The sequence below is a fragment of the Sphaerodactylus townsendi genome, linkage group LG03 (assembly GCF_021028975.2).
Source record: "Sphaerodactylus townsendi isolate TG3544 linkage group LG03, MPM_Stown_v2.3, whole genome shotgun sequence".
In the NCBI taxonomy this organism is placed as follows: Eukaryota; Metazoa; Chordata; class Lepidosauria; order Squamata; family Sphaerodactylidae; genus Sphaerodactylus; species Sphaerodactylus townsendi.
This window is the reverse complement of record NC_059427.1, coordinates 63,222,233-63,246,817: the sequence shown is the minus strand read 5'-3', so window position 1 is coordinate 63,246,817 and position 24,585 is coordinate 63,222,233. Positions and strand designations below refer to the sequence as shown.

Genomic DNA, 24,585 nt, shown 5'->3' with positions numbered 1-24,585 from the left:
CAGTCCACAAGCACTTTGTTTAAACAATGAGTTCTGAAGGCTTCTTAAGCTTCTGATTAATTGTGCTTTTAGCAAATGTATTCATTACATACATTTACATATTGTCAAGTTTTGGGAAGGTGAAAAGTAAACAAAATTACTTTTCTTCTGTCTTGAAACTCTCTCCAAGCCACAGACTAGAATGCTTTATAGCGCTAGGGAGATCCTGATATAGGCTAGAAGGAGACCTGAACAGGTGCTGGGGATATGCCACAGTATTTATACTCACTGAATAGATGATTTTGTCAGCTATCCCCCCCTTCCCCGTACTGACATAAACAAAGTATGTAGCTGCCAATTAGAGGCATATCTAGGCAAACTGGAGCCCGGGGACAAAAATCTGAGTTTGGTGCCCCCCCTCCCCCCCCCGATGTATGGGCAGCCACCCTCCCGCATCACAACTAAACAATGTTTTTTGCACCAGCTCACAAAACACCTCCCGTCCCCAGCAAACATACATGGCTCTCTCCCTACCAACTCTCTTTCCTAATTTTGTCCTCATACCAACCCTATGAGGTAGGTTGTTAGCCTGCTATATATCCCCCCCTTTCTTTCCTGTAGGAGACTCAAAGGGGCTTACAATCTCCTTGCCCTTCACAACAAACACCCTGTGAGGTGAGTGGTGCTGAGAGAGCTCCGAAAAGCTGTAACTAGCCCAAGGTCACCCAGCTGGCGTGTGTGGGAGTGCACATGCTAATCTGAATTCCCCAGATAAGCCTCCACAGCTCAAGAGGCAGAGCGGAGAATCAAACCCGGTTCCTCCAGATTAGAATGCACCTGCTCTTAACCACTACACCACTGTATTTGTAGTGATCTTGTATTTATTTGTAGTTATTTTGTACTACTATGTGAATTGAAAAATCTTATGATTGGAATAAATCCTTAAATACCTTGTAAGAATGTACATAAATCTGCCAATCTGTTGTTAGTTTCATGCATATAAAATTATTTTAATCTCAAAAGGGTCAAATACTGCAGAAAAAAATGTACCTGTTATATATATATAAATGCTTGTTATATTAAGGTGACGGGTACCTAGAAGCAAATTCACAAACTCCACTGTGTAGTTGGGACATCTGTGAATCTGTACTCTTTACTAACTTTTGTAAATCTACTTTGAACAAGTATCTCTTTGCCAGCAGGACTGTGAAAACAACCCTCTCCCTATGTGATACTGAAGTTTTATCAAATATATGAGCAGCTTTTTAAACATGTGGTCGGTATTTGCTGATGCAGAAAGACAGATTTAGCCCTTCTCCCAAACCTGCTCCAGGCAGCTCATAACAAAAACAATTTTATCAATTCAAAAAATTACATTTTATATTAATTTCTGATACATAGATTTATTTTGCTTGCATATACATAGTGCAAGTTGTAGACTTAGCAAGTTTAAAGTATCCTTGTTTTACACATTGTTTAACAGCCTCTTGTTTTCAAGACAATTGAATGTAACAGATATTACGTGTTAGTGCTGTGATCTGTTTCAACATCTAATCTGTTTTTTTTAGACACCTGAAGAGATCTTTCACCAACTTCAGAATATAGTACACTTTGGCAAGCACATTATGAAGCAGTTTTTTGGGGAGAAATATGTTCATTACGGGGTAACTATGCTTTTTTCTGGTGATATTGTCCAACCATTATTTCTTTGTCAAGTTTTGAAGTCACAGAAGTTTGGATTTTTTACAAATAATGTAGGAGTAGTCATGCTTAACTTTCAGGTTACAGAGCACCGAACAATGACTATTCATAAAACACAGAAGCTCCTGTCGATATCTTCAGACATTATGTTTACATCTTTCCCACGAAAAACTGGTGGCTTGAGGAGGAGAAGGACTTTCCTTCTCTCCTAATGAATGAGGCTAAATGTTGTTCAGCTACAAATCAGAATATTACTTGATCATTATAGGTTATGTTTCAGTTGAAATAAAAAGTATAAGAAGTGGTTCACTTCAATAGTTTTTTAAAGATCTAAATCTTGCCTCTCTCTTAAAATGTTGCGGTAAAAAGGATTTATGAAACCACACCTGACGTTGAAAAACAAAATGTCTCTAGTTTGGCTTTTCAGAGGCAAATTTGTTGTGGAAGGGTCAAGTGTGTCATCAGAAGATAGAAGATTAAACTTTTTATATGATAATGTTAAAATGCTGACCTGGTGAAAATACCTGAGATTTGCATATAAGGGAAATGAATTAACTCTTAAAATGTTGCAATGTAAGCTTTGCCATCTGTTGCCTATGTCCTTATCCAACTAAGAATCAAAATATGTCAAGCTTTTACATAAACATTCACTATGCTGTCTACTCCACAGCAATTATATGGTTTTGAAAACTGCAGTTTTTCTCAGTACAGTGGAAAGGATTATCAGTCGTGTTTTTTCAAGACAGAGAGAAAACCACCAGGGCTGCCTCCTGTTCCCTGATCTTTCAGTGAGAATGTTTAATAATGATGATTCATGGTGCTGGTGCCACTTGCTTCTGGCTGATAATATTAACTGAGAAAAATAGATGTTCAAGTGCTGGAGCTGTGGCCAAATAGATAAATTGTAGGAAGAGAAAAGAAATGAATTGGAAAAACAGAATTATGCTTAATGCACTGTGCCAGATCGTATGAACTTTTGATGCTTTGAATAAAGGGTTGATAGATAAAATCCAGAATGTAGCATTGCTTGAGGCAGCCCTCCTTACAATTCTGAATTCTTTCTATAGGTAATCCCTAAGGTGCCCCTTCTATTCTATTCCTCCGGTTTCGGAGTCCCCCTATCATCTAGGGGACCCACTTTTTGTTCTGCTTCCCCCTCCTTGGGAGGGTTTAATCGGGGTTATTGCTGACGCCCTTTTTACTGGATTTTGCCGCTGTGTTTTAAATTCTTAAATTTAAATTTAAATTTTAATCTAATGGGGTTTTTGTTCTGTATATATTGTATGTAGAATCTGTGTTGTGCACCGCCCAGAGTCCTTCGGGGGTTGGGCGGTATAAAAATCCCATAAATAAATAAATGAATGAATGAATGAATGAACAAACAAACAAACAAACAAATAAATAAATAAGCAAACGCCACATTAAAAAATCAGCTAAAACCAAGGCTGTTATTTTTTTAAATTCTTAACTTCAGCTGTTTTTTTTCTGTTTTTTTGTTAGTGGCCTTATGCTGACTTTTTTACTGTTTTCATAGATGAGCGTAGCAAAAGGAACAGTTATTTTAATGCTTTATTTGGCAGAATTGTCCCAGCGGTGTTGACAACCCCCATAGCACTTAAATATTGAGTCATCAGATAGAGAACTAGCTTGAGGTGGGATGGAGAATGATTCATCCAAAGGCTTAGAAAAAGGAGTATGTTAACCTGGTGCAAATCGATGTCTTAGGTGCTGGGCAAATACATGTGTGTTTTCTCAAGTCTTTGGTTAAATTGCATCCTCTCCTTCCCCTGGTGCCTTGAAATTAAGAACCTCCATCAGGAGGGATCACCACAACAAAAGGCTTCCTCAACCGGAGATAGGGCAAGGTCTCTAAAGATGCCATGAATTGACATGCAGGAAGAAGAATCTGCTGTAGTTTTAGATACCCTGGTCCCAGACAATGTAGGACTTAATAGAAGATAGCAATCACTTGGAACTGTCCCTGAAGGCAAACTAATAGTCTGAAATTCATTTCAAGCTATTGAGGTGTAGTTCCTGTAATTCTCACAGCTAGCAAACAGCTTTCACAGGTGCCATGTAAAGTACTTCGCAGTAGTCCAGCCTGGATGTAATTGAGGCGTGGATGACTGTGGCCAGAATCTGCCTCTCAAGAAAGGATTGCTTCTGATGTGCCGCCCAGCTTGCTGCAAGACACAGAGGAAACTGGTACTGCCATATGCAGGCCCAGATCAAATAGAATTTCAAAGCTGCAACTTTGCTCCTAGAGAGGAAAGACTATTTTGTCCAGAACAAGCTGATTCTTGAAATGCTGAGTGGTTATTTTGGTAATAAAGGACAAAATTGTACCACAAGGCTGCAGCTTAATGCTGACAAAATGCCTCCAACTGGAGTACAGTAACAACAGATGTTTTACTTATATATTTCATTACAAACTTAAATGGAAATGTACACAAGTTTACAAGTAAGTAACAAACCAGCCATCTATACAAGAACAAGCTAGCCAGAAATCTAGAATCAATGCCGACCTTGTAATGAAACTTCAAGGCTCATTCTGTAAAAATGATAACAGAAATGCAAATAAATAGAAAAGTCCACAAGGAAACCCCCAGCCCAGTATATAAAAATTTTATACTTACAAACTGAGTGGTACTAAGAGACCCAACTTGTTACAATGAAATGGGATAATCTACAAAAAAACCAAACAGTATCCTTTAAGGGCTTTGCGAGAAGCGGTAGCCAAGCTAGCAGAGCGCAGTCCCTTTTGGTATCCTTTATATATTTTTTAATTTATTATTTTTTGTTTACATTATGGGTTTTGGTTATAAATTTATTGTATTTGAATATACTGTTTGTTTTTTGTAGATTATCCCATTTCATTGTTCTTGTGTAGATGGCTGGTTTGTTACATACTTTATTTTGTCAGCATTAATCTGTAGCCTTGTGGTACAGTTTTGTCCTTTACTATCTTGTGGTTGTGTACCACCCACCTTTTGCTCATTAGAGTGGTCATTTTGGCCATCAGCACTTCAGTGCTATCTATCTGGCATTTCAGTTTATTGGCCCTAATCCTGCTCATTGCCGCATCCAGATAATGTTTCAGGACATCTCTATCTCACCTGACTCATTTGAAAAGAAGAAATAGAGTTGGGTTTCATCGGTGTATTTATGACTGCTCACTCTAGCTGTCCACATGATCTCTTTTAGTATTTTCCTGTAGAAGTTGAATGGAATGGGGTGGGGGGAATGGAACAATTGCCATTTTTAGGAATCTTTTTCATTTACTTTTTCTTGTAATTTTTGGCCAATGTAATTGTAATCTTGTAATTTTTGGCCAATCAAAGGAGGTCTCCATTTAAAAGATAGGTTTTTCACTGAAATTATTCTTACTGATTGTATGCAGTTGTTGATAAAAATGTAATTGTGAAATGGTTACTTTTTCAGGAGGTTGTTCACCTATCTTTGGACTTTGTAAGACAGCTTTGTTTAAAAATCCAGTCAGAGCGGCCAGGTAAGGAATTTAAGTAATTATATGAGTGCTTACATAAAATGTTGATCTTTTTTGTATTATTTTTAACTATTTAATTAAAAAAACTTTCATGTTTTAAAACTGTGTTTTAAACTGCTTTCAAGTACTTCATTGTTGTGCTATGAAGAAAGTGAAAGAGGCAAGACAAACCTGCACTCGACTGCTTTATAATCCTGGAGGTGGCGGGAGAGGAGGCTGCTGAAGCAAGAGATAAATAGCCACATTTGCTAACTCCAGAACAGGGAGTGCCTGTGCTCTGAGGAAAGCATTATAGGGCTGTACCTTAAACCAGACTTAATTTGAGTGCATGGCCCCTATCCTGACAGGATGGATTCTCCTAGTTACTTTGGTAGACATTTGATCTCTGACCCTTTGTTTAGTCACCGTCACACATTCTGGGCCTGGTAAGTGTGTGAAAACAGGTTTCAGATGGCTATCTGACAGGTTGTAGCCTGTGGTTCCAGTTCATGGTATTTGTAGGGCTGCAATTGCAAGGCTGAAAGACTGAGATTGTTCTGTAGGATTATTTATGAATAAATATGTGTCTTCCTCTTGTGTGACAGGGTAACAGATTAAAGGTGCTTTATGCAACCAGATCTTCTTTTAGAGGTTATGTTTATTACCTCACCTGTACCTAAATCCTCAGCTGAACAAGCCTCTGGATATATAGGAATGGGGAACACCTCATTCCATAATATAGGAGTGTGAAAGATTAGGAGCTAGGTCCCTTCCTGGGATATGTGGTGACCCATCTCTCTGGTATTCCTTTTCTTTTGCTATGGGAAAGTATGACATTGTATGTGTGCACATTCAAATCTTATTCCCTAAAGAAAAATTTGAAGCCTGTATACTGGTGAACAGTTAAAGTGTTGAAAAGGCAGTCAGAACCTTGATAACCAATATAATCTTTTTCAAAATAAACCTGTCCTGAATTAACCTTGCCCTTGTTAAGGATTTTTTAAAAATCATAATACAATGGCCTGCTATATGATGCTTCTCTCTCCATTTGGATACAAAATGATGGAAAGCCTTTCTGCTGGAGGAAGATTCTGCTGGATATTTGAGTGTTCATTTTGTACTGGCTAATTTGTGGTTGCTCTGATTAATGTAGATGCTGTGGCTGTTAATTTCAGTGAAATAAATGATTTACCTCTTTTCTTAAACTTATCAGCTACTAGTGCTGGTAAACTGTTGCATCTCAGAAGCATAGTAAAGATGGTCTTGTGGTAATGAAACAGTTTGGCAATTCCAGCTCTTCTGGATAGAATACTTCACCTAGCCTTGTGCATCTGATTAGCTCCATGTCATGCCTCAGAGCACAAGATAAATTAAAACCTCAGTTTTCTCAAGAAGTATTCCACTGAATTGTTCCTCCTTTCAAGTGAAGGTTGCTGTGACAAAAATAATCCTGTATGTAGCTGCTGTAAACTGGAGAATTCCTTCAAAATTAATATTGAAACTGAATGTTTATCACATTTATTCTCCCCTTCTTCCAGTATGGCTTGCATCATTCTGCTTTTTTATTTTGTTATCCTTCATTTTTCATCCTCTGAACAATTCTGATTTCTGTGATCTGCATGGCAGAATGGAGATTTGAACCCAGGTCTCTTCTGTTCTCAACTGACACTTCAGTACCTGGCTCAGTATGTTGTAATGCTTTGGGTAGAAAACATCTGTCCCTCTACTTCTAAATTCACTTGAATGAAATATACTTTTTCTTTTTGCATTTCATACTCTGCTTTGGGAAAGGACTACACAATAGGTTGTTGACCTCCTGCAGTAATTAATATAGAGGCTTTGTGTGTGCTGAGTATAAGAGGTTTGTTTTGCATCTGTGCCTCCTGTTCCTTTCAATGAGCTTAACAGCATATTTGTAACCTCACAGTAACTCCTATGAGGTAGATTAGGCTGAGTGAGTGAATTGCCTGAGGCCAAGTGAGCTGTGTGGGGATTTGAACATGAATTCTCAACTTTCATGCCCAGCTGCATGCCACTGTATCACCCTGATTCCGAGTAGGTTATAGGTAAAACCAGGCGCTCTGGGCCTTATTTTGTAATTACCACTATACTGTCCATAAGAGTTGCTTTTGGTGTGCCTTGCTACAAGATGGGGCAGACTAGACTGTTTACCTAATAATCAACCTGAACTGTAGGGAGATCTTTCTGCTGATCTGCAGGGATTTGGAAGTATTTGTAGAAAAAACTTGTGAAATAGGTGGTCTTCTCAATTTTTGTGAGTAAGACAAACCAAAGCCATAAACTAAGCAAAACTAGATTTTGACTGTCTAGCTGCACTCTGAAGAGGATAGGTTAGGAAAATGCTTGAGACCTAATGAGTTTTAGGCAGACTTTATCAATATATTTAATTTTGAAACTGGCCCCCTCTGCAGGTCGGGACTAGGTGAGGAGAAGGGAAATTTTCCTGCAAACTTGGGAAACCCCCAGGTTTGTAGAACATATGAAGTTTCTCCCTCCCAAGTAAACCTCTCTGTGCTCACTCAGAACTGCCACTGCCATCCTCACCATTGCAGCCTCTGCTAACCAGCCTCTTAGGCAGGCAGGGTCTGAGTAAGTGATGGATGGGCGTGAGAAGAAGAGAAGGATTGGCAGCTGGGGGGGTGGGGGTGGGAGGAAGAAAGTTTGAGAAGAGATGAGTGGTGTGAAGGAAAGGGGGGCAAGGAAAGATAGAGAGACTGAGCGAAGGAGTAGGGGGAAGAGAAGGAAGAAATGCTGGAGGAAAGCTTGCTCATTGACCTTGGCCATTTGCACATTCAGCTTAGCCTACCTCACAGGGTTGTTGTGAAGATAAAATGATTGATGTAAGTTGTTTATGGCTCCCATTGTTGTAAAAAGTGGAGAGGAAATAAGGGAAATACTGTAGATGAAGATGAGGCAGATAAAAGGTAGGTTGGTTTGTGGGTGGGAAGGAGAGAATAAAACAGAAAAAAGTGAGGACATGGGGTCTGCCAGTGAAAAAGATTGAGGAAATTTAGAAGAAAGTGTGGTGCCCCTATGGATCTGTGTGGACTCTCCACCACAAAACTTGTCCTGGCTCAGTCTGGTGGCCAGCACAACACAACAGAGTTTTCCCAGGGAGAGACTGCCAGTGAAAGTGAAGGAGGGAATGCTTAAAAATGGGCCGATAAAGGTAGGTTGAAGGGCTCAGGAAAGAAGAGAGGCTATAGGGGCTTTCAGGGAAGGGAAAATAGTGTGGGAGGGGAAAATAAGATGTCCCCTGCAAATCCTTGTGGGTCCGTTAATAGGCTGCAGTTTCCAATGTCCATATGGTTGTGACTAGGGGTAAAATTTCTGGAAGCCATGCAAAACATCTCAGGTGGCTTTGGTGTTCTATCATATTTGAACTACGTTTGAGTCCAGCAGCTCATTTAAAACCAACAAAATTTTGCAGGTTTATGAGTCAAACTCACTCTGCCAGATATAAAATGGGAATGAAGATCCACCAGTCCTTATATTGAGGTCAGAAGGAGGGAGGAGTGTTACAAAGAAGGCCCTACTGGAGTCAGGTTCTTCTGCATCCTGAGGCCAACTGGGCCTTCTTTGTAACACTCCTCCCGCCTTCTGATCTCAATATAAGGACTGGCGGATCTTCATTCCTACTTGAATCTGACAAAACAACCTTTGACTCATGAAGGGTCATATCCTGCACTATTTAGTTGGTCTTAAAGTTGCTGCTGAATACATGTTCTCAGGAGGGTATTACCACCATACATGTAGTATGTCACAAAGGTGGACAACATTAATCATACTTTTAAAAACTGAGGTTTTGTTGTATGTAGACATAAATTATTACTAACAAATGGTATAGAACTCTCTTTTCCTTCAGATCATTTCTTGTTCTTCATAATTAAAAAAAACGCAACGAAAACAAACCGCAGTACCTGTTGTGTACAGGGGGCAACCACATCATGAAGGATTCCTGTCTGCCTTCTTTTCTTTCTTTGATCATTACATCTTCTCATGTCCAGAGGAAATACTGTAGAAATTAATTGGAAAATCTGTCACACCATTGTGCATGACATCTAGCTTGAAAGTTTAGATGTTTTAGATGCCTATAAGATGGGTGTTTAAACTTATTTATAAAGTTGCTGAGGTTCAAGTTGATATTTTTCCTTATATTCACAGAGTCTCGCTGTGGTAAAGACATGGATGCTTTTAGTGGCTATGCTATGTGCCTTCCTAACCTCACCAGGCTACATTTTGTTGAACATCGGCCGATACTTTGTGTGGAGATAAAAGTAAGTGTTACACAAGTATTTTTTAAAATGTTGATTTATACCCAGTCTGCGTTTGTGGCCATCAGTTTAGCAAAATATGGACTGTGGTTTTCCACTGCTTCAGTCCCCGTATGGAATAATTTCCTGTGATATTCTGCAGGTTTATTTCCTGGAAGTTAAAAGCCCCACGCTCCCACAAAGTGTAGATAACATAAACAGTGTAGCTGTTGATCTCCTTCAGAACTACAGTCATATTATATAATGTATATTTTACATCTATTAGTTGCTTAACATGGGACAAGGTTCTGAGTCATGTAGGCATGATAGTGTGCCTAAATTGTTGGCTCATGTGGTCTGCTGTGATGGGAATAAAGGAGATAAGAGAGAGAGAGCAGGGCTACAAAGAGTGATCATAATCAAAAGAAAAGTACTCTTTGATTATGCAAAAGATATGTAATGACCTCTTGGACACAGGTATATTTGACTGTATTATAGAACTGAAGAATTCAGTTGCTCAGGTCAGTCTAAAAATTGTGTGTTGGATTTACCAAACAGCAGGTCAAGTTCATGACCAGTAAGGTGCCTTTTGTATACACTATATGGATATTCCTTGGCCTGGTTAATTGCAGAGTAAGAGTAGGGGATTGGGAGGGGTGTGTGGGTGTCAGTCAGTCATAAGAATGTTTTCCTGTACTTCCTGGAAGTATATATATGTTAACACATATTTAATATTTTTACAGCCCAAATGTGGGTTCCTTCCATTCTCCAGCCATGTTTCACAAGATATAAAACACAAAGTATGTCGTTACTGCATGCATCAGCATCTTAAGGTAATGTTCTAACCGCCGAAGAACCTGTCCACTTTGCCCTGTATATATGTGTGGTTCTAGAGGAAATCCTATTATGATAGAACTAGCATTCTATTTTTGACATCATCTGCAAACAGTTTAGCATGTAACAACTGAAAAACTTTGCATTTTGAAAGATATTTCAAGGAATAAATTAATGAATGTGCTTTTACAGGTAGCAAAAGGAAAGTGGAAGCGGCCTAGTAAATACTGTCCACTAGATCTCTTCTCAGGGTAAGAAAATCTGATATTTATATTTTTATTTGTTTGTGTCTGCCTTTTCTGCTGGAGATCTGTGTAGGGCCAGCAGTGTAATAGGTGTTTGAGTTCAAAGAACAGCTTGAGGGTAAAGGGAACGAGAAATTTTTGTCCTTCTATAACGTAGATATCCATTTACCTTATATACTCGTGTATAAGTCTACTTTTTTAGCACATTTTTTGTGCTGAAAAAGTCCCTCCTCGACTTATACACGAATGAATGGGTGGGGAGCAGGTGGGGGGAATGAGTGGAAAGTGAAAAAAGGCTGGGAGCTGAGGGTTTTTTCCTGCACTTGCTCCCTGCTATGAGGACACAAAGGCAGCTCCCAGGTAAGCCTCGGGCTGTTGCTTTGCTGCACTACAGGTGGCCAGTATCTTCATTCACAGTGAATAGTCAATGAATAGGTGTGAATATAAAATATTAAATTTATGTTACAGAATTTTTGTTCAGGCCAGGAAGTTCCATGAATGCTAGGGAGCCATACTAATTGGGAAATCCGCACCATTGGAACCCATGGTGGCAGGAATCCCCCCACACACACACAGGGTGTCCTGGGGTGCAGCCACTGCCAGCACCCTTTTCGGCCCCCACCCAGTGTTTTGGAAAGCAGGTGGTACTTCTGTCCAGCTGAGCTTGCAGACCTGCAAAAAAGACTGGCTTTGGGGCAGTGGCTGCCATCACCACACAAGCATCTTCACTGTGTAATGATAAGCTATCCGTGTTGGAGAACCTGTAGGGACTTTTTAAAAGGGGGATCTTGTTGAGCATCTTCTCTATGAAACTCTGAAGAGATATTGTCTGTGAGAGTTATATATTCCACTTCAGAACTTGCTGCTGCATTTCCCACCCTAGACTTATACTCAATAAGTTTTCCCAGTTTTTTGTGGTAAAATTAGGTGCCTCAACTTATATTCGGGTCACCTTATACACAAGTATATACGGTAATATATGCTTTCCCTTTAGAAATAAACAGCGAATGCACTTTGCCTTGAGAAGCCTGTTACAAGAGGCTCAGAATAACTTAAAAATATTTAAGGTAAGACTTTGCTTTTGTTCTTCATCCTGTCTGTCGCTCCTTTACCCTCCCGCCAGCCTTCTGATAGCATGCTTAATTAGGTGGCAGCAGTTCTAAGGCATTAAGCAATACATTGTCAGGCATAAAATATAACAATCTTGGATAGATAATGGTATTTCTAGAGATGTACATCTTCATCTCATTCCCCAAAGATATTTCAGTGTGGAAATTTTAAAAAATGTTTTCTGGAAGAACAATTTTTGATCTCCCTCTTTGAGCAGCAAAAATTAGTGATGGATCTAACTGGGGAGTTAGACTGTCTCCTAATATTTATGTAGCACCTTTTTTTAATGTTATCACAACCCATCCTGTTCCATGCCTAGCGGTGTATCATTCAACATAACTAAGCACTTGGGCAAGTCAACAGAATCTGGGAAATCAGGTTTTTTTTCCTTTCCAGGGACATTCAAATAAGGCTGTGGTGTAGAAACTGATTACTTGAAGACCTGTGCTTCTGATACACTGGCGATAACTCCCACTTTTGTCCCAGTCACTAGAAATCCTGCATAGTGCTCTCTGTATTCTGAGCGTTTATCAGACACTGCTGGACGTTTCCCAGTGTGCTGAATTCAAGGCTACTTCCCATTCACACAACTCATCTACGTCCCTCACAGATGCCTTTAGCTTGCTCTGTGTATTCTTGTGTTTTGGAAGGAACTGGCAGCAAGGTGTGACTCTTCCCCTTGAGGCACATATAGTTCCAAGTTGCAGGGGTGAGGTTTGTTCACCTAAGTCATCGCTCTGGACCTTTTGGAAATAATTTCTTTGTGCAAGTGCAAAGTCTAGATGTGTTGAGAACAGGGGCCATGAAGAAGTAAACGTTTTCAATAGACTTTAATCATGACTTGTTGCTGTGCATTGTATTGATTTTTCAAAAGAAGAAAACCAAGCCCAAGGGGAGAAGAGACTAGTTTCCTTAAATATTTATTGAGAAATGAATTCAATGATTGTTTAATAAAGTGGCTTATTAAATATTATCAGGTTTTTTCCTTAGAAGCTCTTTCTCTATGATTATAATCCGCTTAACTATGAAACAAGTTTCTTGTCCCTCTATTATGTTTGTATATTGGCCATTTTTCCCAGAGTTTAGGCTGGAATGGCAGTGGACCTGGTCTGGGACCTTAGATTGCTACTGAACAGTTGAAATGTGGCAGGGAGAGGAGCAGAGAAGCTGTGGATGTTCTACCCTATCCCTTAACAGGCTCTGAGTCATGTTCACTTCTGTGTCTCTTGGGCTTAATGAAAAAAAATTCATATTTGCCATGGTCAGGAGGAAGGCGCAGGGAAGTGTAGCCTGCCTACAAGGGATTAAGCACCCTCTTACCCATGTACTGCTTCTTCCCTTTAAACTTGGACACACTCATACACACCTTCTGTGACTCTTCAGCCATTTGACTATCATACTTCCTAGACTCAGATCTGTTGGTGAACATCCTAGCCTTGCAGCAAGTATGTGAGGTAGGTTTCTGAGAGCAGTAGTGAGTTCCTGCAGGTTCTTAGTGAGCTTCACATTTGAGCGTGGTTGGATTCTAAATGTATCATGTTGGAAGTCTGCAGTCAAACAACTGCACCACAAGCATGTATTCCTCAGGGGTACTTAAAACCAAACCTTCAACGTAAGTCAGAGGTATAACACTTTCTCCCTTTTCCTTGACAGAATGGTGAGCTAATTTATGGTTGTAAAGATAATGAGGACTCGCTCTCTGACTTGAATGAACTTGCTTGCCACCTGAAGCCTTTCTTCTTTCCTTCAAATGGCCTAGTCAGTGGGCCTCATTGTACACGGACGATTTTGAAAGAATTAATCCACGTAATCACAACGACACTGTTGAGTAGCACAGATGACTGCAAAGCAGGGGATATGAAGATGGTTCCTACCTCACAAGGAAGGAGTTATTGTGAAGCCAGTGCTTTCACGAAAGAGCTTTTAAGAAATGGTTAGAACTTTCTGACTTTGAGCTGCCCATATAGAACTCAAGTTCAAATTATGTTTACTATTTTGGTGCAGTGAGACTACTTTATCCTAATTTCTTTGCCCCTCAACAGTATGCTCTACTCCCCATGTGAAATTATTAGTTTTTTCTCGTTTGCTATGCTCTCAATCTTGATGATTGGCAATAAAGCATGCATTTTTACATAGGCAGAGATACACTATATGTGCCTCTTTGTATTACTAAATTTTTATAGCGTATTTTTCTAAGTGCATTTTAAAAGTCATGTTTGTATCATTAAGCAAATTCTTAAATATTCTGTATTGTGTGTGTAGTGTAGTATGACTTTTGCTATAAATTTTACAGAAGGGAACAGTATGTGCTAGGGTAAGAGTCCCCAACCTTTTTGAGGCTGTAGGCATATCTGGGATTTTGAAAGATGATGAGCACCAACAAAAAATGGCTGTCCCAGGAGGTGGAGCCAGAGGTGATATCTCCTTCTTTGATTTGCAAAAGAATCACAGTTGGGAATAATGGAGGTGAAGAGAGAAAAAAGGAGGAATAAAAAGAATGAAAATGTAAAGGACCAACACAATAAGGAAAGCATGAGTACGTATCTGTCCTTCTGATCCTCCGCTGGCTGAGGCTGCTGTTACAGTCACAGAAAACCTTTTAATTGAATGGGGGTAGCTAATAGCAAGCCTTGTCTTATAATGGTCCTTTTCAACTTCAAAAAAGCTTGACAGACACCAAGGAGAGCACTGGTGTGTGCCAGGATACCCATAGTCACCACATTGGGGAACCCTGTGCTAGGATAAACATGCAAAACTAGTTCTTTCATTACATTGCAGATACTAATGTTCTAAAAGAAGTTTTGAAGTTTTACCTGTTTGTTTCAGGTAAAAATAAAATGGAGACCACTGGTTTGCCAAGGGATTGCCTGCTGTACAAAACACTTCAGGTGCAGATGTTGGACTTGCTGGACATTGAGGGCATTTATCCATTGTACAACAGAGTAGAGCAACATTTGGACGAGTTTCCGAAAGAGAGGTAATAAAGTGAATGGAGTTGTTACTTAGGGCAGTTCTTGTATCCTGGGACTCTGTTGACAAATACTTAGCCAGCTGTAAAGGTTAAAACCTTTGGCCTTCTAGTTAAGCATTGGAAACATTTTTAGCACAGCCATAAGCAACACTTCATTGTAGGCAATTTCAGTGTGACTGTAGCAGTTTTATAGAATCATGCAAGTAGCAGCTTTACCTAAGGAAAATCTTCAGCAATCAAAGCAAGAGATGACCGATTTGTCAAAAGTATAGATCATGTAAGGATAGGCTTCTACATTGTTAAGAAAAGTGTTTATCTGTTTTGTCTAAATATAATTCTTAAGATGACTAGATATGGATCTGTAAGTTTCAGTTCAGGATTTTCTGTTGTCTGCAATTTCACTTAGCCCCCTTTCGCACATGCAGAATAGTGGACTTTCAATCCACTTTCACAATTGTTTGCAAGTGGATTTTGTTATTCCGCACAGTAAAATCCTGCTGCAAAGTACATTGAAAGTGGATTGAAAATATATTTCTGCATGTGCGGAAGGAACCTGAATGTTGCTGATTAGTAGACCTATTTATTCAGCAAGGGGAGAAGAAACCAGAAAGCTGGCAAAGATTATAGTGTAACATAGCATAATGATTTGTATTTTTGTCAGTTTTACCAAAGGAAATCTGTAATTGTTTGATAACCAGAATTTTTTAAATGAATCCGGACAATTTATTCCAAGCCTATTTGTTATAATTACAAAGAACCATTCTGTTTGTTTGCAATGCAGTTCTAGGTGTTGATGTGATATATTGCGCTAAGGTGGAAGGGACAAATTTGACAATTTTTTAGTTTTGGTGTATTTAGAATCTCAAATGACTGATACTTAAAAGGTTTATATATCTGTAACTTAGAAAAGGATTATCATGCATGTCTTTGTTTGACAAATTAAAATCAGATTATTTTTAGTAATTGTATTTTTATCTTGCGGGTACCATGTATCCAAAGACAAAACACCATATTTTGTGCATGTCATGTATTGTAATATATTCCCACTGTTGTTTCCTCTTGTGATTCCGACAGAGACCACGAGAGGGAGCAACAGCCTTGTTTGTAAAAACAGTTTCTGTAGCAATCAAATATGAAGCAGTAAGAGTTGGCAGCTATTTAAAGGTAGAAAATTTGACACAGCTAGATTTCATATTACTTGATCTATTCTCTAATCTGTGTTGGTTTTCAATTAGGAGCATGTTGCAGATAGATGGGCTTTATAATGAATCCTTCTATGAAAAGCTGCTAGACCTCTCAGCAGAAGATGATGGAACAGTAGAGTATGCGTGGAAAAAGGTATTTTTTTTAACAAAAATGCTGAAATTCCATTCTCATATTTTTATATCACTTTTGTGCTTTTGGATGTACAGTAGCGATATGGCACTTCATTTAGACTTCAGAATAGCGGAAGTCTTTATAGAGACCCTCAGAGTCTATTACTGGCTATCTATATCCAGCATTGATACTTAAATAGCCCTTTTCTTGAAGTGGCAATGAGATAACACTGGTGAAGTATTTGTGAACTGTTCTTAATTAGGTTATATAACCGGCCAACCACTTTTCTAGATAAGTAAATGTAAAAACTGATTACGAAGGTTAGTACTTTGTGTTTAGACCAACTTGTATACCAAGCACTGACCTGCCCTTTGTAACTAGTATTAATTGTATAGCATTTAATTGTAATCATAGAGCGGTGTAGTTGTAATCATAGTGTGGTGTAGTTGAATATTATACTGGGCCTTGTGATAACAGGTTTGAATCCCTACTTTGGTGTGAAGTTCACTATGTGACATGAAGTTAGGGTTTTTTTCCAACCTGAGAGCTACCGTGTTTTAAAGAGAAAAGGGGGTGAGAAGCATGTACATTCCCTTGAATCCCTGGAAAGAATAGCGGTATGATAACGTATAGATTGATTCTTTCAACAATTCTTTGTTACAGGTTCAACAGTACAGAGTTGCAATGACAGCAAAGGACTGTTCCATTATGATTGCTCTTTCACCTTGTCTGCAGGATGAATGGTAAAGGAAATCTGAATCTGTCATGTCAAGTTTTATTCTGATAGCTTTCCTTTTCTCTCTCTCTCTCTCTCTCATGTTTCTGAAGGCAGGAGCTAGGCTGCTTGGCAGTTCTTTGGTATACAGCATTTTATGCAGTATTGCTAAGAGTCGTGCCTTTTTAGCAATTGTCGCTTTGAATGAAAGCAAGTAAATGTGGTGCTGAATCTACAGCCTTGGCTGATGTAACACTGGGGGCTCTTTGTGATCGTAAGCATAGTAGAGTAGAAGCCACACTAGGAAGTAAATGTGTAAAAGTAATCCTAGAAGCTTTTATCTCTGACCATCTATCCCCACTATAGCACAGGAGAGGGTTGTACAGGAAGACTGGGTTGATATATCAACTCCAGTCCAGGACTATTATTTGCTCAGGTTTAAGACATGCATGTCTTGGCTGAAAGGAGAGGAGGTAGCTGTTCATCTCTGTTTTTCTGTTCTTTTCGGAGACTATTTGGGAGAAACAGATGGCGAACCTCTCAGTGTAATTCATTCACACAGCAGTACTAGTGGTTTAGAAAGGTTTGGCATGGATTGAGTGGAAACTTATAGGAAAAGGAGAAACATGAGCAAAAAAATTCTTTTGTACCACATCTTGGAATGAAAAAGCTGTATTTTCCTTCAGACCACAATTACTTGATAAATGCAGCATCAGCTGAAGTCTGTCTGGCTCATGATTAGGTAATGGATAGATTTCATTATGTATAACAGATGAATACTAATGTTGGAGTGCTGTTGGAGGGAGGGGGACACACTGCTTATTTGCTTTACCAGATTTGATCTTCTTCTGATTTACAGTTCAGAGCAGAGGCTGGTGGTTCCAACATCAAAATCAAGATTCATCTTTTCACTCTCGGTCCTGGACTTAGACCTTAAGCCATACGAAAGCATTCACCATCAGTACAAATTGGATGGAAAGATAGTAAACTATTATTTGAAAAACACACAGGCCAAAGATGACTCTGTGATGTCCAGTCTCTTGAAGGAGAATGAAAACTGCACACTGGTTCTCCACAAAATGTAACTGGCTAAATTTTTGAGCACAGAAAGGAAGGATTAAGTTACGTTGGTTTTCTTTTGGTTTCATTTGTACTTTAAACTTGTATGCCTTTTAGAAACACAGAACACCACTAAATCCACCTTTTCCGTACGTAACCTTGAAGGAATGCATTCATTATAAAACAGACATGTGCCATACCTTACATCCACTGATGAGCTGAATTCTAGGGGAGCAGAGATGGTTTCACCAAATGACAATTATTGAGCACAGTAGTGAATGCTTTTGACTTACTACTTCAGTGCAGGGAGCCCGAATTTATGGGAGGTGTGCTGCTTCATCTGTGGACTTATATGTGAGTGAACATATGGGGCTGCCTACATTGTAGCTTGCACATTAGCAGAAATATTTTTCATTGGCTTGTAAGAAAAATGTTCCCTCTAGTAAGCAAAGCAATGTAGTGGTGACTGTCCAGAAAGCAATTGGAAAAAAATGCAGATACACTTACAAAACAAGAGACCATTCATTTTTGGGTGTGGAGGAAAGCTGCCTTAATTTACTCACTTGGAGAAGTCATCTAAATAACAATTCTTATACAGTAGGTGTTGCTATTAAAACTTCAAGTTTAATCACTGAATCACCCTAGAACTTTTGAGTGATTTTTAATTCCCCCTCCCACCTATACCGTTCACTGACACACCATCCAGTACAGCAAGTTTTTATTGTACTGGAAGGCAGTGACTTGGTAATGTTAAATATTGGCTTTGAATTTTTCTGAGTGATAGGCTTATTCTTCCTCTACCTGTAGTCTTTTTAAAGGTTCCTTTTAGGCATTGAAAACGTCCTGTTTGTTCTTCCAAGGATTGGAGTGAAAACCTCATTAGTAGTCAAGCATATCACAGAGTAAGATCTATGTATTGAAACTTACCTCTTGTTAAATAGGCATTAAGGGACATTCTAGAAGTATCTTTGCATAACTTGTAACCATCCTTTGCCAACTCTTATGTACCACAATAGGAAAACTTGCCTCAGGCTTGGCAGAGTGTGTGGTGTATTTGCTGAGCAGCTTTCTGCACTAGGTGAAGAGTCCCCTGCTGCTGTACAATGACGGGAGGTTGGACTTGTGCTTATAGGAATGTTACTGTTTTGCTGAATTTTTGAAGTTCCATTATTATTGTCCAGCGAGTTGGTGAAAACCTTCCTCTAAGTGGGTGGGGGACTTCTTCATGGAACAACTTCAGATTTACAGCTGCTTCAGTCAGATCAAGAACAATCCAGAGGAAACATCTGTTATTTTAGACTAGGCTTTTAGTGGATAGATGTTATAACCTTATTCATGTTGTCATTGATCTGACTTTCCTCCATATCTGTCTTTGTCCACATGCATATTTCCTGGACACCCAAAAAGCTGCTATAGTAATGTGAAATGTAGTGGCAATTCAGAATGTAGGTCATCTTAACCCTTCTCATAATAGTGTTTTTAATTTTAATATTTGGTGGCTCCTCCATCAGTTCTCAAATTTGTCTTATTCTGCTGTCTGTCCAGGTTAATTATATAATTTGATTGTAGAGACTGCAGACCTGAATTCACTGGCTGTCAAGGAGCCCAAATGCAATTTAGGGCACATCTCTGATTGCAGCATTGGGTTGAATCCAGTAAACCCACACCTGTTGATTGGCTAATTACATTTATTAGCTACCTAAGAAAATAGCTGTAGTATTTAGATTGTACCTTGGTTGAGTAAGGCTATATCTCTTAATCTGTAAAGCTTGCTTAAGGAAATTGCCAGTCCCGTCTTTCCCTAAATCAAGCAAAAAAGGAAACGAAACAGCTGGATGCTGTGCATAACAGTGATACTGTGCACTAGATTCATATAGCCCATGGAAAACATAGATGGTCTGAAGTAGGTCAGACTTCATATAAATCATCTTGGGATAGAGAGCTAAGTGAGTTAATATACTATTTTTTGAGGTGCTGTCAGTTTTAGATGATGACTAGGTGCTAAACATTGAAAAACATAGTTTGCTTTATGTAGTAATTACTGCAGCTCTTTAAAAAGAGCAGTGGGAAACTTGACATGGGAACTAAATTTGTGACTACAAGGAACATCTAGCAGATCTGAGCCTTGAAACAAGATAGTAGTACATCTGGTACAAGTCTTATGTGGGGGTCAGTGTTGTGGGTATCTGTCTTGTATGGGCAGTTCTGAATTGAAACACATGGCATTCTGTACATTGTAACTTCTATGTTTATTGATCCATTGTAAAATTACAATTGTTTTAGCAGAGAGGTATGTTAAACACACGGTTCAGTCACAGGCCATGGGAGAAGGTATAGTTATGCTACTGTATTGAATCACTTTTTTTGTATCTTAACCTTGATTTCCCTAGGAACTTGTGATTTTTCAGTATCATTGTCTTTCAACAAATCACTGTTACATACACAGCTGTGAACTGAAACTGCCACTTTTTATAGACTTGAATTTATCAGGTAGATTTTAAGGGGTTCCAGGAAATGCTATGGACAGGAAGAAAACCACTTTGGTACATTGATTCAGAGTTAACATTTTGATTGAAACTCGCTCTACTTGTATCTACTTTATTTGGCATTTTGTATTTAAAAGGCTGTATTTATTTCTCATGACAATTTATATATAAATGTGCCATAATTGTACAGATAGCATGTTTTATGGGTATGGTTTCTAAATGGAAAATAACTTAATGTTTATATTCAATAAAACTATAGATGCATAACTTGTCATTATCTCAGTATTCATTTGCTCCTGCAAACTGATTTGATCACTGCTTCAATGGAAGCCTCTATCCCAAGTACATGCAGCAGGCTTCTGAACCAGTGCGGCATATCTGAGGCAAACTTCTTGTCTTCCAGAACTGCAGGGAAGAGGGAATAGAAAGTAGGGTGTTAAGCAGGTAAAACCTCAAATTTTAATGATGTTTAGTCCTCAAAACCTACTTACCTTGAGCTTCAGTGGTATTTAGAATGTCTGAGGTTTCAGGATAAAAATATTTTTCATATGTGCAACTTCTGTTTTTATTAAGCTAACATGCTCACACAATTGCTGGGGGACACGAAATTGCACCATTACTAGAGGACACTTGTGTTTTTAAAAAATTATAGTGCAGTTGATGTATGAGATCTGCTCTCCCAATCCTAGCAAAAGTGGCTGTAATGCTGCTTTGAATATTAAAATATCAAATGAATTTTCTTCTTGAAATACTTGGGTTTAGGATGCTCAATTCTGTTTAAAGGAACGTGTAGCATAGAATAAAGGCTCATCCATAAAATGGATGGGATGCATACCTGGCATTGGGATCTTGCTCAGGAGATCTAGAACTGGTACAACTTTTCCATCTTGGTCTACATGTATCTTCCAAACAATCATTAGCTCAAATCTAAAAGGCAAAGAGTATTAAAAGGTTAGAGGGCTAAAACACCATCCTTAATAAGCCAAGCAGGATTGAACTGACTGTTAGCGATTCAACATATGTTAAAGTTATCTTCCTCTGTTTCTGTAAGACATAGAACACAATCAGGTGCATGAACAGATTGTCTGGATATTCTTCCCTAATAGCAGTGGCATAGAGGTTAAGAGCAGGTGTACTCTATAATCTGGAGGAACCAGGTTTGATTCCCGTTGTACTGCCTGAGCTGTGGAGGCTTATCAGGGGAATTCAGGTTAGCCTGTACACTTGAACACACACCAGCTGAGTGACCTTGGGCTAGTCACAGTTCTTCTGAGCTCTCTCAGCCCCACCTATCTCACAGGATGTTTGTTGTGAGTGGGGAAGGGTAAGGAGTTTGTAAGCCACTTTGAGTCTCCTATAGGATATAAATCCAACTCTTCTCCTCCTCCTCCTCCTCCCCCCACTTACTACTGTTGTCATGAAAAGCCAGATGTGGCAATAGGGATCTCTTGGAAAGAGAGAAGCTTGCACAATTGTTTGCTATGGAAGTAAGGTCAGCTTTGCCTTTTGAGAACCACCCTTTCTACTGCCACAATCCAAGAGCAGTACGGACCCCTGGCCTCTGACTACTTTGAAATGAAGAGGAGCAACTGAACCAACTACAAGTTTGTTTCCCTCGGTTGAAAGAACTTCCAATACTGTAGAGCTGTTGAGGGCACTGAAGAACATGGAGAAAACTGTGTTAAGTCCTTCTGATCTGTATTCCTAGTTTGAAAGAAAGCTGGCATGCCATATAAAGCTTGCAGGATGTCTGTTTTCTGACTCTTGGAAAGAAGGCTGGAGATGGGTGGATGGAGGACAGGAATTGTTGCTTGCCTCTAGGAAAACTTTACTTGCTGTCTGTGAACATCAGATTTAGATGATTATGTTGCCCTTCCTCTAAGTAGGCCAAGATGACATACATGGTTTATTCTTCCTGCATTTATTTTTACAACACCATGAGGAAAAATAGGCTGAGGGAGCATGACTGTCTCAGGGTTACCCAATAGGCTCTGTAGTTGTTTGGAGATGTGAACTAGGGTCGTACAATGCTCAATCACTACAAAATGGCTAAAGTTATTAAATGCGCAGGATTAGGGCATGTAGCCAGTACTTAAGATTCAGTCCTTCAACTTCAATATCCATAGTTGATTGACAGTATTCATAATGGCATCTGTTTCGCAGATCATTTCCAACGGCAATCAATTTTTAAAATGGTATTGTTTTGTGCTGAAAAGCTACCATCTATTCCGTCAGCTGCAATGTAATGCAGCTTATAATTTGACATTTTACCCATGTATCATGAATGTGTCAAGGTTGCCTTACCCAGAAAGTTCAATGTTCTTTAAAACCATGCAGTCTCCAGATAATCCTTCAGGTAGTGCTATGATGTTAGGATACTTGCTCTGTTTTAAAAAAAAAGAACAGTACTATAATCCATTTGTAACAGTTTATAAATAGGATGCTAGAATGTGTGCGAAAATAAATTATTTCAAAAATCATAAATTTGAATTTTGAGCCTGTAAAACTGAGTGGAGATGGAGGAATGCAAGTGTAGTTAAGCATTCTTTGGTCTTCATACATTCTGTATATAGCAGACCTGTTGTCACCAGCCAGCAATACTGCTTGTCTATCTGCATCCAAGACTCCCACACTGCAGTGATTTGCTGGGAGAGATACTGATGTGTGTGAAATGGGAAAGAAACATAGAAAAACAGTCTAAAGACAGAAAAAGGAGCTGAAAAGTGGGATGAAGAGTTTGCATTTATACCTTGTTTTCTCTCCTGCAAGAAGACTCAGAGACTTACAAACTCCCTTCTCTTCCTCTCCCCCCAACAGAATCATTGCAAGGTAGGTAGGGTAGAGACAGTTCTGAGAGAACTGTGACTAGCTCAAGGTCACCCAGCAGGCTTCATGTACAGGAGCAGGAAAACAAATCCAATTCACCAGATAAGACTCCACTACTCATGTGGAGGAGTGAACAATCAAACCTGGTTTTCCAAATTAGAGTCCACCTGCTAACCACTCTACCAGGCTGACTCTGAAGAGAGACAGTAGCTGAGAAATGGTTGCAAAGAGGCCTCTATAGCTAAGAACACAGGAAGAAAGAAAGGAGTTTGTAGCACCGAGCTAATGTAGAGGGAAGAGGGCAGCTTGGCCTATGGAGTGCAGCAAGAAGCAAAGTGGAGTGGGAATAGGGCTAGACTTGTACCAGATTAGTTGGTGTCAAAACAAAATAGGCTCAATATATTGAGAAAATTTTCTTAGGTAAATAATAAGATACAGCCCTCTTCAGTTAGTAAACACAGGAATATGGCTATGAGTGTGATGTACTCCTGGCTCCTTCTTTGGAATCTTGGCACTGGCTTGGGGGTGCATCTCTGGCATAGAAGCAATAGATTCCACCATAGTGCTGCTGAGTTCTTTGTAAGAGAGACTACTGCTTGACATGTGAATGTAGCATCTGCCAACTGTTTGCTCATAAGCTCTGCTGGCACACATCTTCCAGCAATTCTTTCTTAAAGAGCAAGATATGCTTTTCTTCTCATATTGTATATGAAACACATCACCACATCCAAAAGTCCTTCAGGAGAAGACACTTCGGATATTGAATCTCCTAGGCATATATTAAATTATTTATATAAACCGTAATTGATTTAAAAATTAAAATCTGGAACAAGATATAATGCCTACATTAATTGCAGTCATACAAAAGAAACTGTTAACTGTCATTAGGAACCAGATCAGAGATTTAGAACCCAATGCAAAAATAAAAGACAAAAGCTAGAACGATTTTGTATTGAATAACCTAGAATAGTTTTTTCACTGTAGCATCTGGAAGGAAACAGAGCAATATGTTTTTCAATATAAGGTAAATGAAAAAATCTGTCTACACTCAAATGTCTCAAGATGCTACGTATATAGTGCATTTTGTACAAAATTTACATTCAGTATTTCTCTGGAGGCCCAGAGATTGCTGTTCTGATTGGGTCAGCATTATTATCCTAAAACCAATGTCTTTCCTGCTATGTGAATTCTTCACATTCTAGGACAGCTCCTCTTATGTACCTGTAAAGTTTATACACTGAAAGTCAAACTTCCCCTTATATACAAGGACAGCCTTCCTGGAAAAGATAGCAAGTGAAGTGGTTCTCATTCTCACTGCTTGTTCATTTCTTGGCTTCTGCTCAGGTCAATGTGCTTGCAGTGAATTTCAAACTATCCACTTGTTAATTCCAAACATAACTCTGCTGTGGTGTATTTGCCTGACAATCTGGACATCCAACAGAAAGAACCTGAAAGCTCCTAATTATTTCGGGGCTTAAATTATTTGACCAGCCACAACTTCAATCACATAATGAAATGAGAGAATGAGGTGGCCTGAGGCTATAATTGCTAAATGGACAATACATTAGTAAGTATTATAACAAC

General features: G+C 39.1%; 2 protein-coding genes across 6 annotated transcripts in view; one reads left to right on the top strand and one right to left on the bottom strand.

Annotated features, from left to right (window-relative positions):
- Positions 1–20,442, top strand: part of IPPK (inositol-pentakisphosphate 2-kinase) — a 28,334-nt gene extending 7,892 nt beyond the window's left edge. The window contains exons 3-13 of the mRNA XM_048488027.1: positions 1,548–1,643; positions 5,122–5,188; positions 9,350–9,462; positions 10,182–10,271; positions 10,465–10,523; positions 11,512–11,584; positions 13,281–13,560; positions 14,454–14,604; positions 15,834–15,936; positions 16,579–16,658; positions 17,490–20,442. Of these exons, the coding sequence (XP_048343984.1) occupies positions 1,548–1,643; positions 5,122–5,188; positions 9,350–9,462; positions 10,182–10,271; positions 10,465–10,523; positions 11,512–11,584; positions 13,281–13,560; positions 14,454–14,604; positions 15,834–15,936; positions 16,579–16,658; positions 17,490–17,715 (1,338 nt within the window). The 3' untranslated portion in view covers positions 17,716–20,442. The remainder of the gene's footprint in view (positions 1–1,547; positions 1,644–5,121; positions 5,189–9,349; positions 9,463–10,181; positions 10,272–10,464; positions 10,524–11,511; positions 11,585–13,280; positions 13,561–14,453; positions 14,605–15,833; positions 15,937–16,578; positions 16,659–17,489) is intronic.
- Positions 19,920–24,585, bottom strand: part of LOC125428255 (centromere protein P) — a 216,178-nt gene continuing 211,512 nt past the window's right edge. For all 5 annotated transcript variants that reach the window (XM_048488037.1, XM_048488035.1, XM_048488033.1 and 2 more), the window contains exons 7-9: positions 22,480–22,559; positions 21,011–21,102; positions 19,920–20,580 (exon numbers count right to left, since the gene is read on the bottom strand). In XM_048488037.1, coding sequence (XP_048343994.1) covers positions 20,462–20,580; positions 21,011–21,102; positions 22,480–22,559 — 291 coding nt within the window. In that variant the 3' untranslated portion in view covers positions 19,920–20,461. The remainder of the gene's footprint in view (positions 20,581–21,010; positions 21,103–22,479; positions 22,560–24,585) is intronic.